At 53.2% G+C, this 13,043-nt stretch overlaps 5 protein-coding genes across 5 annotated transcripts; 3 read left to right on the forward strand and 2 right to left on the reverse strand.

Annotated features, from left to right (window-relative positions):
• The first annotated feature begins 179 nt into the window (after positions 1–179).
• Positions 180–2,766, forward strand: BDV37DRAFT_255268 (aconitate hydratase ACO2). Its single transcript, XM_032082709.1, has 2 exons — positions 180–259; positions 337–2,766. Exons 1-2 carry the CDS (start codon positions 215–217, stop codon positions 2,701–2,703), a joined length of 2,412 nt encoding a protein of 803 aa, XP_031938652.1. The 5' UTR covers positions 180–214; the 3' UTR covers positions 2,704–2,766.
• Positions 2,767–2,993: 227 nt separating this feature from the next.
• BDV37DRAFT_285761 (iron-containing alcohol dehydrogenase) lies at positions 2,994–4,331 on the forward strand (the record flags this gene model as incomplete). The annotated part of the gene is made up of 2 exons (XM_032087791.1): positions 2,994–3,335; positions 3,453–4,331. 2 exons carry the CDS (start codon positions 2,994–2,996, stop codon positions 4,329–4,331), a joined length of 1,221 nt encoding a protein of 406 aa, XP_031938653.1.
• A 95-nt stretch (positions 4,332–4,426) lies between these two features.
• On the reverse strand, positions 4,427–8,281 carry BDV37DRAFT_183348 (nuclear import receptor PSE1). Its single transcript, XM_032079523.1, has 6 exons — positions 7,963–8,281; positions 7,617–7,839; positions 7,387–7,562; positions 6,894–7,325; positions 4,781–6,846; positions 4,427–4,729 (listed from the first exon to the last, which is right to left on the reverse strand). The coding sequence occupies exons 1-6, from the start codon at positions 8,143–8,145 to the stop codon at positions 4,522–4,524; spliced, it is 3,288 nt and encodes a 1,095-aa protein (XP_031938654.1). The 5' UTR covers positions 8,146–8,281; the 3' UTR covers positions 4,427–4,521.
• A 662-nt stretch (positions 8,282–8,943) lies between these two features.
• BDV37DRAFT_285763 (CBS and PB1 domain protein) lies at positions 8,944–11,297 on the reverse strand (the record flags this gene model as incomplete). Its single annotated transcript, XM_032087792.1, has 4 exons — positions 8,944–9,759; positions 9,816–9,910; positions 9,969–10,842; positions 11,076–11,297. The coding sequence occupies 4 exons, from the start codon at positions 11,295–11,297 to the stop codon at positions 8,944–8,946; spliced, it is 2,007 nt and encodes a 668-aa protein (XP_031938655.1).
• A 387-nt stretch (positions 11,298–11,684) lies between these two features.
• Positions 11,685–12,927, forward strand: BDV37DRAFT_183445 (40S ribosomal protein eS26). The gene is made up of 4 exons (XM_032079525.1): positions 11,685–12,055; positions 12,247–12,374; positions 12,561–12,663; positions 12,756–12,927. The coding sequence occupies exons 1-4, from the start codon at positions 12,033–12,035 to the stop codon at positions 12,859–12,861; spliced, it is 360 nt and encodes a 119-aa protein (XP_031938656.1). The 5' UTR covers positions 11,685–12,032; the 3' UTR covers positions 12,862–12,927.
• Positions 12,928–13,043: the final 116 nt, after the last annotated feature.

Below are 13,043 nucleotides of genomic sequence, written 5' to 3' on the forward strand. Positions count from 1 at the left end.
CGGGACTTCGGCAGTCGAGAGATGGGGCCCCGAGTACAGTACGGTAAGATGGATCCTTTGGCATGTCGGCCCGGCATCGGCGCCGGGGTTATCCAATCAGCATGGAGGTAAAAGGCAGCCGAAGGCCAAAATAAAATAATGTCGCCATCGAACTCAGTTCATGTCCTTCTTTTCTTCTTCCCCAATTCATTTCAGGTTACATTCAGGCGGCACGATGGTGAGGCAGCTTGTTTGGCAGCGGGCCACCGCCTCTCGCAGGGTAAGTAACCTCAATGGCTGCCTCTTACTCGATGATCTATACATCTCCCGTGTACTAACCTCCGCTATGAATCATAGCTGGCTCCGAAGTGCCTTCCCCCACAAGGACTGTTCAACCGCCGCGGTCTGGCCACGGAGGCTTCCTCGGTGTCCTCTCGCATGCCCCCCTACCCCAAAATCCTGCGCAACTTGGAGGAAGTCCGTCGTGTCTTGGGTTCGTCGCGAGCACTCACCCTTGCGGAGAAGATCCTCTACGCCCATCTGGCGAACCCCGAGGAGTCATTGTTGACCGGCACGGACAATGGACGTGATGTTCGCGGCAAAGCGAATCTCAAGTTGAAGCCGGACCGTGTGGCGATGCAAGATGCCTCAGCACAGATGGCTCTATTGCAGTTCATGTCGTGCGGTCTTCCGTCGACCGCAGTGCCCGCTAGTATTCACTGCGACCATATGATTGTGGGTGAGCGTGGTGCCGACACTGATTTGCCTGCGTCGATCAAGGGTAATAGTGAAGTGTTCGATTTTCTGGAGAGTGCGGCCAAACGCTACGGTATCGAATTCTGGGCCCCCGGTGCTGGTATTATTCACCAGAGCGTCCTAGAGAACTACGCCGCCCCTGGATTGATGATGCTAGGCACTGACAGCCACACTCCGAATGCGGGTGGTCTCGGTGCTATCGCCATTGGCGTTGGTGGTGCTGATGCTGTGGATGCGTTGGTTGATGCTCCTTGGGAGTTGAAGGCACCTCGCGTTTTGGGTGTGCGACTGGAGGGTAAACTGAACGGCTGGGCTGCTCCCAAGGACATTATCTTGCACTTGGCAGGCAAGCTCACCGTCCGTGGAGGAACTGGCTTCATCATTGAGTATCACGGACCGGGTGTGGAAACTCTTAGCTGCACTGGCCAGGCTACTATCTGCAACATGGGTGCTGAGGTGGGTGCTACCACTTCGGTGTTCCCATTCTCTCCCAGCATGATCCCGTATCTGCAGGCGACGCACCGTGGAGATGTCGCTAAGGCGGCCGCGGAGATTGCCGCTTCGGGTCCCAAGAACCTTCTGCGTGCCGACAACGGTGCCGAGTATGACCAGTTGATCACAATTGACCTGTCGACGTTGGAACCACACATCAACGGACCGTTCACGCCGGATCTGTCGGTTCCACTTTCCGCCTTCGCCGACACAGTTCGCGAGAAGAACTGGCCCGAAACCTTCGGAGCTGGACTGATTGGTAGCTGCACGAACAGCTCCTACGAGGACATGACCCGTGCCGAGGACCTTGTCAAGCAGGCCTCCGCTGCGGGACTCAAGCCCAAGTCTGATTTCTTTATCACCCCAGGCAGTGAGCAGATCCGGGCAACCCTCGACCGCGACCAGACGCTCTCCACTTTTGCCTCTGCAGGTGGTACTGTCCTAGCTAATGCATGCGGGCCATGCATTGGTCAGTGGAAGCGGACTGATGGCGTCGCTAAAGGCGAGGATAACGCTATCTTCACTTCGTACAACCGCAACTTCCCCGGCCGTAACGACGGCAACCGCCGGACAATGAACTTCCTCGCCTCCCCCGAGCTTGTCACAGCGCTGGCATATTCTGGCCGTACTACCTTCAACCCTATGACCGACAGCTTGACGACCCCGAGTGGTGAGGAGTTCCGGTTCCAGCCTCCGACTGGCTCTGCGCTGCCCGCTGATGGCTTCGAAGACGGCAACCCCGAATTCAAGCCCACTGCGGCGGCCCCCGACCCGAGCTGCGAGGTGGTTGTGTCGCCCACTTCCGAGCGATTGGCTCTGCTGGAGCCATTTGCTCCCTTCCCCAAGGGAGATCTCTCCGGTCTGAAGGTGCTGTACAAGGTCAAGGGCCAGTGCACCACGGATACCATCTCCGCCGCGGGCCCATGGCTCAAGTACAAGGGTCACCTGCCTAATATCTCCGCCAACACCTTGATCGGCGCCGTCAACGCAGCAACTGGCGAGACCAACGTCGCCTACGACGAGGCCGGCAAACAGTATTCAATCCCCGACCTGGCCGCCCAATGGAAGGCAGAGGGAACCGAGTGGCTGGTGGTCGCCGAGGACAACTACGGTGAGGGTAGCGCTCGCGAGCACGCCGCATTGCAGCCTCGCTACCTCGGTGGACGTGTCATTCTCTCTAAGAGTTTCGCCCGTATCCACGAGACCAACCTCAAGAAGCAGGGTGTCGTGCCTTTGACCTTCGAGAACCCCGCTGACTACGACCGCATTGACGCATGCGACAAGGTCGACACGGTCGGACTGTATGAAACCCTGCAGGCAGGCGGACAGGGCTCGATCAAGCTTCAGGTGACCAAGCGGAACGGCGAGGCGGTTGAGATCCCGGTGAAGCACACTCTGAGCCCGGATCAGTGTGCGTTCATCCTGGCAGGAAGTGCATTGAACTTGTTGGCGCAAAAGGCGGGAAAGTCTAATTAGATTGTACATATACCAAATCTGTTGTTTAATTATGTCAATGTCAAAATTTCCTCATACTATCGATATTATACTGTTACCTCTACTGCGTATACCAAGACCACCTCCACTCCGCTCCGCCCCCACCAGCCCCACCACCTCCACTGTTGTTTACATCGAGCTGACTTCATTGCGCATATTTATACACAGTCCAGGCACCGTGTAAACCAACTCCAACCACCACATACCATAAGAAAACTACCCAGACATTAACCCATCTCAAGCTACCCAACACAAAAAGAAAAGAAAAGAAAATGGAAACCCTTCGTACCGCCTACGCAGACCGGCCCCGCCCGCTCCTCTCCTATGGCGTGCCCTTCGAAACCGCCGCCGCAAAACACATAAATGACCTTTTCCACGCCTCCCGAGTCTACATAATCTGTTCGGGCTCCCTATCCCGGAACACAGACGTACTCGACCGACTGAGCACCTCCATCGGAAAAGACAAGATAGTGGGGACCCGCATCGGCATGCGGAGCCATACATATTGGTCCGAGGTCCTCGAGATCGTGGACGAAGCAAGAAACCGCGGAGCCGATTTGATATTAACGATTGGAGCGGGGAGCCTGACGGATGGAGCGAAGGTTGTTACTTTGGTGAGATTATATACTCCTTACCTGGCTTTTGATCTTCCGTAGTAAAGACGTTTCATAGAGTCATTTGTCGGATCACTAGTTATATGTATGACAAACCAACTAATGCTAAACACAAAGGCCCTATCGAACGACGTCCAGACAGCAACCGACCTCTCCAAACTCCTCGTTACGCCATCCCAACAAGCCACGATCCACGCCCCACACATCCCCATCATCAGTATACCGACAACCCTCTCAGCAGGCGAATACTCCAACTTCGCCGGCGCAACCAACGATGCCACGAAGCGCAAGCATACCTTCCAGAGCCCGATCAAGGGTCCCGAACTCGTGATTCTAGACCCGGCTCTCACGACCACGACCCCCGATTCCATCTGGCTCAGCACGGGGATCAAAGCGGTGGATCATTGCATCGAGACGTTCGTCGCTGTAGAGCATACGAGCGAGAAGACAGACCGGCTTGCGTTGCATGCGTTGGGGCTTTTGGTGCCCGGGTTGCTGGGATGTAGGTTTGATAAGGAGGATGTGGATGCGAGGTTGCAGTGTCAGCTGGGGTCGGTGGACGCTATGGCTGCTTGTACGGCGGGAGTGCAGTTGGGGGCTAGCCATGGCATTGGACATCAATTGGGACCGTTGGGGGTTGGGCATGGGGAGACAAGTTGTGTGCTTTTGCCGGCGGTTTGTAAGTTTAATGCGCGGCATGGAGCGAATGGGGAGCGGCAGGAGAGGGTGAAGGGGTTTCTTTTGGGACAGGGGGTTGTTAGGGAGGTTTTGGAGAGGAGAGGCTTGGATGTGACGAAGGTGGATCTGGGGGATGTGTTGGACGCGGTGATTCGGGAGTTGGGGATGCCTCGGTCGTTGAAGGATGTTGGGGTCGGTCGGGATCAGCTGGATCGGCTGGCTGAGAATAGTTTGCAAAATCGGTGGTGTAAGACGAATCCGGTGCCGTTGACGGAGAAGAGTCAGATATTAGAGATTCTGGAGATGATGGTTGAGTAGATATTTTACTTGGTACTGGTACATATACTTGATATATCGATTCCTGTATATATGGATGAGGAAAAACCGGGTTGTGTGTATCTGCAATAATCTCATTTAATGACATCCCTAAAGTCCGTAGACGCTATAGGCTCGTAAAAAGTAAATCGACAAAATCCATATCATAGACATTCCCTGCAATCATCCCAATCTACTGGAAATAACTCCGAACTGCGGCCTGGTTGTCTGGGTTCACACCAGCCAGGATCTGATCTGCGTTAAGTCCGGTCGTAGCCACCAACTGCTTCGCCGAGTTGGCCACCCGGGCGGCCGTCTGTCCTTGCAAGGTCTCTGCTTCGAGAGCCTGGACGATGTGCCCGAACACCTTGTCGGCGTTGGACATGACAGTGGGGTTTTGCCTGCATAATGAGTTAGCGCGATCTGGTGCAAGCATAAAAATAGTAACTTACTGGTCAATGAGCTGAGCCAGGAATGAATAGGCATATGGAGCCGCCTCCTCATCGAATGTGATTGGCAGGGTCGTAATCCAGTTGGCCACGACCTCTTGTGGGTTCTGCACCTTGCTTGCATTGTAATGCAGGATCTTCGCAATACTGGCGGATGCGTTCTCGGTGGCGAACACATGTTCCTCTGTCCGGGACTGGTTGAACTGTGTTACCTGGAATAAACTGGGAAGGCTGGCCGCAACGAAATCGCTCCAGGCGGCACCACCCTTCTGCGCGGCAACACCTACACCATATGCGGCTGCTTGGCGGTTGGCTGCGTTCTGATCTTGCAACCCTGCTGCCAACGGCTGCATAATGTGGTCCTTGTACTTCCACGACTCGGGCCCACAGAACTCCAGCACATCATCCATAATGCACAGAGCCCACTGGCGTTGCGTCGGGTCCTGGCTTGTGATGAACGCATCGTAGAATGGCATCAAAGTCTCCCACGTGGGCAGGAAAGATGTGCCTTGGTTCTTAAAGATCGTGTGGAATGCCTTGTTCATATCGCTAAGCAAGTTCTGGTCATCTTCCACTGCGTACTCGTATTCCAGGTTCTCCTCCTCCCCGTCCTCGGCCTCAGCACGCTCCTCCAGCCGAGCCTTGACACGGACTTGGTAGTCCTCCAACGTCGATTTGGCCGACTCAATGAAGGTGAGCAGGTGCTGCTGGGTGAGGCAGTTCTTGCCCACAACCTCCACGGATTCGTAGAAGCACTGGTACATTTCTGCCAGGGTATCAACCGTGGGCTCCGCGCTCAGCACCTCGATGATCTTCTCGGCCACCTTGTTCCACATTTGTGCGAACCCAGGGGACTGGTCACCGTGGGCCTTCTTGTACGAGTTCAAGAGCTGAGGGATCAATTTAGCCGAGGAGACCCGCACTGGGTCGTGGAAGAAGAAAGCAAGGCCAGGTACGGCAATCTTCTCCATAGTCTCGAGCACGTACGGCTCAAAGGCAGCTTCCAGGATCTGAGCATAGATGGTGATCAACTCAATGGCAGTGTTCTTGTCTTCCAGCGCGCTGGTCTTGATGCCGATAATCTTGCCCTTCAAAGGCACCAACTCCCAGCCTTCATCTTGCTCAACCTGGTCAATCTGGTCCTCATCATCTAGCAGTTGAATGTCCGCCTTGGCGGCCGCAACGGAGAGGAGAGGGGGCATAACACCAGGGAGATAAGGAACGAAGTCCTGGCCCAAGACCCGGCACATACGGCCCCAGCAGTGGAGCAGATACTGCGACTGCGGGTCGTCCGCATCGATGATGTTCTGTTGAATGTTGCCCAGCAACTGCACTAGACTCAGAGCGTCCTGTCCCATCTTCTCCTTACCCACAGCCAGCGCAATCAGGGTAGCACATTCCATAGCCTTAGCACGCAGAAGACGGTATTCCTTGGACTGCTCCTCCTTCAATACGTTAAAGAGCAAAGGCATCAGGGTATCATAATATTGATCGAACGCATTTTCAGCAGAGTCGGCAATCGTAGCAATAGTGGAAAGAGCTTGTTCCTGAACGTAGCGCTTGTCGCTGCGCAGGAGCTGCAGAAGATGGCGCAGAAGCTCGGCAAGGTAGGGCTCGAGGACCTTCCTCTCAGCCTCTTCGCAGAAGTTGACCAGCGCCGCGGCAGCGTGGGCCTGGACGCGAGGCTCGGCACTGTTCAACACTGGGATGATGTTGTTAAGCACAATCGCGTGGTACTTCTCCTGCATTGTGCCAGCAAAGTCGGTGCTCATCTGACCCAAGGCGTTGCAGCCTGCATAGCGGACACGAGGGTGGGGGTCCTGGAGAGCGGGAACGACCAGTGCCAACACCTGGTCCAGCTCACCAACCATCAGGTCGCGACAGCCTTCTGAGATAGCGGAGATAGCCATAAGGGCCGCATGGCGATCACGCCAGGCTGACGAAGACATCATCCGGGGAACCCAAGAGAAGGTAGCGGGAAGGACGACCTGTCCACCAAGCTTGTTTGCCAGACGGTCCATGCATTGTTCTCCAGCCACATGGTTGAGGTCGCTCTCCTCCAGATCAAGCTAGACAGGTCAGAATATGTGGTACACAGTGAGCATGGACAACTTACATCCTCAGATGCGTTCCACTCGGAAGCGTCATCATCATCGATACCGATGTCAGTCATGAGGCTCAGACACTGGGTCACCATCTCCTGTGCAAATTCAGGGTCCTTCTTGCACATGTTGGGAGAGTAGTCTGCAAATGTGGCCATCAATTCCAGGGCGTTTTGGCGAACCTGATCACTAAGATCCTTATCGGCAATTACGCTGATACTGAACTTCACCAGATTGTTGAACACGCTCTTGAACATCTTGGGAGAAATCTCAGCCAGCTCAATGAGGGCCAAGAATCCCGCGGAAAGCTCGTCGCTCTCGGACGATTCCTTTAGCGGAGGCAAAACGTTGAGGAGGTCTGGCACGAGCTGGAAAAACTTGGGCTGAGATTTCTTCGAAATCGAGCGGAAGAAGGAAGCGAAAGCCTCCATGGCAGCAATGCGCACCTGCAAATAGACGGTCAAAAAAACTGAAATTCCACCAGCCGATGCTGAGGATTGAACGTACAGACACAACGTCATCCTTGAAACCTTTGCCGAACACACCCTGAACGGCGTCTTCGTGGGGCTTCTCAATGATTCCGGGGGTGGTCGAGAAAATGCGGAAGGCAGCCTCACGCAAGCCAGCATCGGGGGATTGACTGGCCTGGAAAAGAACCCCGAGAAGCTCAGGCCATTGGTCACCTAGAAAAGTCATTCGTCAATCCTAGGATTTCCCAGGTCGTCTAGGCTGCATACCGTTATCGGTGTACTGTCTCGCAATCTCAGCCACTGCGTCGCCGATCTTCTTCCGGACATCCGTCACAGTCTCAGTCGTCAAACAAGTAACCAGCTTCTGTCGAATGACCAGGCGTTGCTCTCCAGTAAGTGTTGAGAAGAGCTCTTTGGCTTCATTTGTGACAGGGTCCTTCCGTGTCTTGGTAGATATTCTCCTGAACAGCACCGCAGCGAATGTACGTGTCTGTGGTAATCAATAAGAATGAGGATGAGGACCGATTGTGGAGGAGGAGGCCTTGGAGCAAGGTGATCCGTCTCGGCGCTTTCATGCGACCTTCCCCCTTGTATTCCGAGTCGAGGCACTTACTACTAGTTCCTCTGCGCCTTGAATCTGCTCCGCCAAGCCCATCAAAAGGACATCCGGACGACCTTGAATCCAATCATTATTCAACTGTTCTTCCGCCTGTGTACGGACCGTGTTATCCGGGGTGGTCAAGGCGCGCAGCAGCTGCGAGAGCGCGGAGTGGACCTCGGGGGGTAGCAAAGACATCTCGTCTGCTTAAGCTGAAGGGTCCAACCGAACGGAACAAACGAAGTCGCGATCCAGGAAGACGTTCAAATGCGGGCTCAGTGCTGAACCCAGGCGGTGAGTGGGGTAGCGGTTAGATAGGATTTTTCTGGAATTGTTTTGGTGGGGGGAATATAGAGGGGGAAGTAGTGTCAAAAGACCCGTACTCAAGACGATCAGTAAATGGATTATCTCTCAAGAAAACACACAGCTCAAACGCAGGCTCAGCATCCCAGCTGGTTCCAGAGCTGCAGATGAACTGGAGGGGAGAATTAGAGGTTCGCGAGGGAGCGAATAATGGATGTGGGATGAGGGAACTGAGCAACCAAAAGTCCAACCCAAAAAATTCCAGCAATTCGAGGCAGCGCCGCGCTAGACCCAAACAGGGCAATCCCAGGCATCAAGGCATCACCGCAGAACCAACGACTCAACCTTGTCAGCATCCAATTTATGGACTAGTAACCAGTAGGATTGCAAACATTCGTGCTCTACCGATCTAGGGTACTAGTAACTAAATCCCTTTGAATATACTATGCTGGTGGAAAAACTGAAAACGAACCCAAATCTTTTTCTATGCGCTGTAAATCACACTATGCTCTCAATAATAACAACAGCGGTATCCGAACAGTCAATATCAGAAATTAATGCAGACAGCTAAACGATGGCCAAAAAAAAAGCGGAGAAATAGCGCTCTTGGGTTACACTGAGGAAAAGACAAAAGAACTAGATACAACAATCCCACCGATTCAACTATATCAAACAATGCTCGCTAGACACACATTACCGGGAAGTGGCCCGACTCAGGACGAAAACACCCGCAATGACTGCCGCCAGTGTGACAATTGCACCAGGAAGGAGTAAGTCGTTAGGTACTCCGGCAATGAATTGCTCTTCTTGGTGATGTGAGGAGAACGTCTGAGACCGGGGCTTTGGCACATATGGTTCCTCCGACAACTGATCCTCTGGAACTGGAGAGGTCTTCTCCTCCACAGGCTTGACAGGTGCGGGTTGGGGTTCGACAGTAGCAGGAATTGGAGGTTGCGTCGGGTCATGGACAAAGAGATCAACCTTGTCCCGACGCGACTGCCGTGCCAGAGTAACTGCATCAGCAAGATCCTGGTCAGTGGTAATAGAAACAGTGTCTCCCTCATTATCCAAGTAGCTCAAAGCATAACCTGTGTTGCTAAGTTTACCCTCGTCACAGGTTGCCGCACCGCCGACAGCGTCCGCCTCGGATCCTAGCTTGGCCGTGACTTGGGCAACTAAATCAGCAATACCCGCAGAAGGGAGAACGTTAACACGGTGAACGCGGCCACTTGGCGCCTTGAACTTGAAGGGGAACGGAACAGGTTCGCCATGATGATGATGGTGATCGATGTATTCGGAGTGCTCATCGCCACCATGGTGAGAAGCAGACTCATTAGGAAGCACACTGTCTCTGGCGTCATAACTAGCCTTCGGAGACTCAGGACTGAGTACTGACCGATTATTGGGCTGTTGGCTACCAGACACCATCGAGTCGGATTCATGGTCCATAGACAGCCAGAACTTGTTCCATGCCGGGCCTTCATCATCATGCGTCGACATCGAATTGATCTTGAAATCCAGTTAGATACTCTGCGCCTATTGCAGGTGAAAAATCATTTACTAACCTGTTCCAGAGTGGCATATGTGAGTTTCAGCACATCGACCATACCAACAATCTCGCCCGTCTCGTTCATAACTGGTAGATTCAAGTAGTGACCGTCTGCGACAATCTAAAATTAGAGACCGTATCTTTGGAAATCCAATGGGCTATAACTAACCGTGCATCTTCCGTAGCGCAGCTTGAATACTCATATCGGCGGGCGCAAAATCAGGGTGAGGAGTCATGACGCGAACCACACTACATGTCGACGGGTCGAGACCAGGAGCAATGACACGCAGTACGATATCTTTGCTGGTGAAGATACCGGTGATCGAGCCCTGATCCTGCACCAGAAGGGCGGTGGTGTGGTGTTCCTTCATCATAGCAGCAGCTTCCTTCACAGACGTGCGAACGGAGACTGTAACGGGCGGCAGGCCATCAAGGACAGTCTCGAGAGTTGGACCAGACATCTTCGAACGCAAGGCTTCGACATACTGGATGATCTGCTGAGGCTGGCTGGAGCCGAGTTCCGTCTGAACGCCTTCCAATGCATCGTATAGCTTGCGGGACGAACTGTATGCGCGTTCCAACTTTTCCATCGCATCGTAGAAGCACTTCGTGATATCGAGAACACCAGAAATATCCTGGTTCTCATCCATAACTGGCAAATGTCTGAAACCCTTCCTAACCATGAGGTCGAGTGCATCGGTAGCACTGGTATCGGTTCTCGCGCATAGAGGGTTCTTGGTCATGATTTCGGCGACGGTAATATCTCGAGCTTTTTGGCCAGCCCCCACCACACGAAACGCGAGATCCTTAGCAGTGAAAATTCCGGCAATGCGATCATCATCGTCGGTAACCAAAACACAGTCCTCCCGCTTTGCTGCCATCAGTTGAGCGGCCTCCGCAATGGTCATGTTAGGTTTAATCTGAAGAGCTTGACTAGGTTTCAGGGCGAGAACGGTTCCTGGCGGAGCTTTCCGAGAACGATGCGCCCTTGTCGGGGCTTGCTTCTTCTTGTTGAGGTCCGCCTCCATCTTTCGGCGGATAGCCTGATTGGGGTGTTAGAATAGGAGTAGAGAGTTGTATAGCCATTTGTCCCATCTCAAATTACAATGGGTTGGTTTGGAGACAGAGGTGGGAAAAAAGGGTAATAGGTGCAAGAGGGAAGGGAAAAAAAAAAATTGGTGAAGAGGGATGGGATACAGAGGACGTGCGTAAAAAGTTCAAGCTCCGTCGTAGCTATAAAGCGTCACACGGCGTAACCAAGGGAGAAAGACCATACCTCATCTCGCTTCGACTGGTTCTGTCTTTGTCTGCTGGCAGCACTCATTGTTGAACTTCCAATGTCGCTGGAGGCAGTGTTAGGATTGGGTGTGGAAGAAGTAGCGGTCTCAGGCCGAGGACGCGGAATGTGGGATGCCGGACTATCGAAGTCGGGCAGCCTACCTCTGCCCACAGTCTTGTGGCCAGCCATAGTTCCCCTGTACGTTCCAGTGGCCGACATGTTGCCAACCAACAGTACTGTAGGTACGGTTACGCAATGTGAATGGTGAGTGGGTGTGGGAGGGGAGAGGGTACAGGAGATGAAGGGAATTGGGGAGTAAAGGAGAGCGGAGACAGGTGTGTATGTACGGAGTATTTAGTAGTGATATGTACTAGTACCCTCAAGACTGGACAGGTTCACGATAAACCAGAACAGGTCAAAGTAAGGGAAGAGAGGGAAGAGAGACGATAAATTGAACGCCAACGAGAAAGTTACGGGCAGACAGGGGGTCTCGAGTGGGTTTAGACTCAGTCGGGTGGACGAACTATTAGCTGTTAGTTTACGGCAGAAAATGGGACGATTGCCCTGTTATGATGAACGGGTAAAGTAAACAAAGTACCCGTATTGGTGTATCGTAAGATTCTCGGCTTTCAAGTAAGACGGGAGGATCGGCACGTGAACACATCATACGTCCCTCATCCTTGTCTGGGCGCCTCAGGCCACTTCCGCGGACGGAGTCTTCTCTTGCCTCAGGCAGAAAGACCTCCCGCCTTCCGCCTCAGGCACTTAACATCCCGTGACTAGGCCTCGCTTAAGGGCATAGGGCTTTTGCACATGACCGGCCTCGCACAACCTCATCACGAGTCTTCCGGTGCTTCACGACAACCAAACCCGACAAGCCAAGTACGCGACAACCTTCCCCTTCCCCCTGACTCTTCATTCTCTGACCCATAGTTCCAGAGAAAAGCCGTCAAGATGGTCAAGAAGAGGGCGAACAAGTAAGGACCGACCCTATCTCCTATACCCGTCCGAATTTCATTACATGCGTGCCTTTTGATATGACGCCTACGGGTTCCGGTATATTCTACATGGCCGTGGGAACCCGGTTACCGACGAGTGTTTTTTTGTTAAGAGAACGGAAAACGGAAAGGGGCAATTTCTGGAATCAGCAAAACTGACAGTTTTACAGCGGTCGTAACAAGAACGGCCGCGGCCACACCAAGCCCGTGCGCTGCTCCAACTGCGCTCGCTGCGTCCCCAAGGACAAGGCCATCAAGAGATTCACTATCCGCAACATGGTTGAGTCCGCTGCCATCCGTATGTTCGAACCTGATACCCGCAATTGAAACCCAAATTCGCCGCGCACTGTTGTTCGGAAGAGCTGGAATCGAAGTCTGGAACTGGAGAAGGAGTTATGAACGCAGACGGCAACAGCACGCACGAATTGATGGGATACGATTTGCAAACGCAACTGGGACTGACTCGACGATTTTTACTGTATAGGTGATATCTCTGACGCCTCCGTCTTCACCGACTATGCCGTCCCCAAGATGTACCTCAAGCTGCAGTACTGCGTCTCCTGCGCTATCCACGGCAAGATTGTTCGGTACGCATTCAACCCCGGCTTTTGATAGACTTTGGCGACCTTTATGGACCACTAGGAAGATTGAACCAAGCTGACGGAAATCCCTCTCACAGTGTCCGTTCCCGGGAAGGTCGTCGCAACCGTGCCCCCCCTCCTCGCATCAGGTACAACAAGGACGGCAAGAAGCTGAGCCCCCCTCAGGCCGCTAAGGCTATGTAAGGAAGGGAAACAGAAGAGAAAAATGGATTAGTTTAAAAGGCTTGTTTCTTTTCTTGTTTCTTTACTGAACAGACTTTCTTACTCGGTTCAAATGGAATGAATGGGTTTCAGTTTTGGGGTCGAAGGCTTGCATTACGGGTCGCCCGTGGGCAGGAGACGCAAATAAAACAAAACAAAATCTA

The sequence above is a fragment of the Aspergillus pseudonomiae genome (assembly GCF_009193645.1).
Source record: "Aspergillus pseudonomiae strain CBS 119388 unplaced genomic scaffold BDV37scaffold_65, whole genome shotgun sequence".
NCBI classification, from domain to species: Eukaryota; Fungi; Ascomycota; class Eurotiomycetes; order Eurotiales; family Aspergillaceae; genus Aspergillus; species Aspergillus pseudonomiae.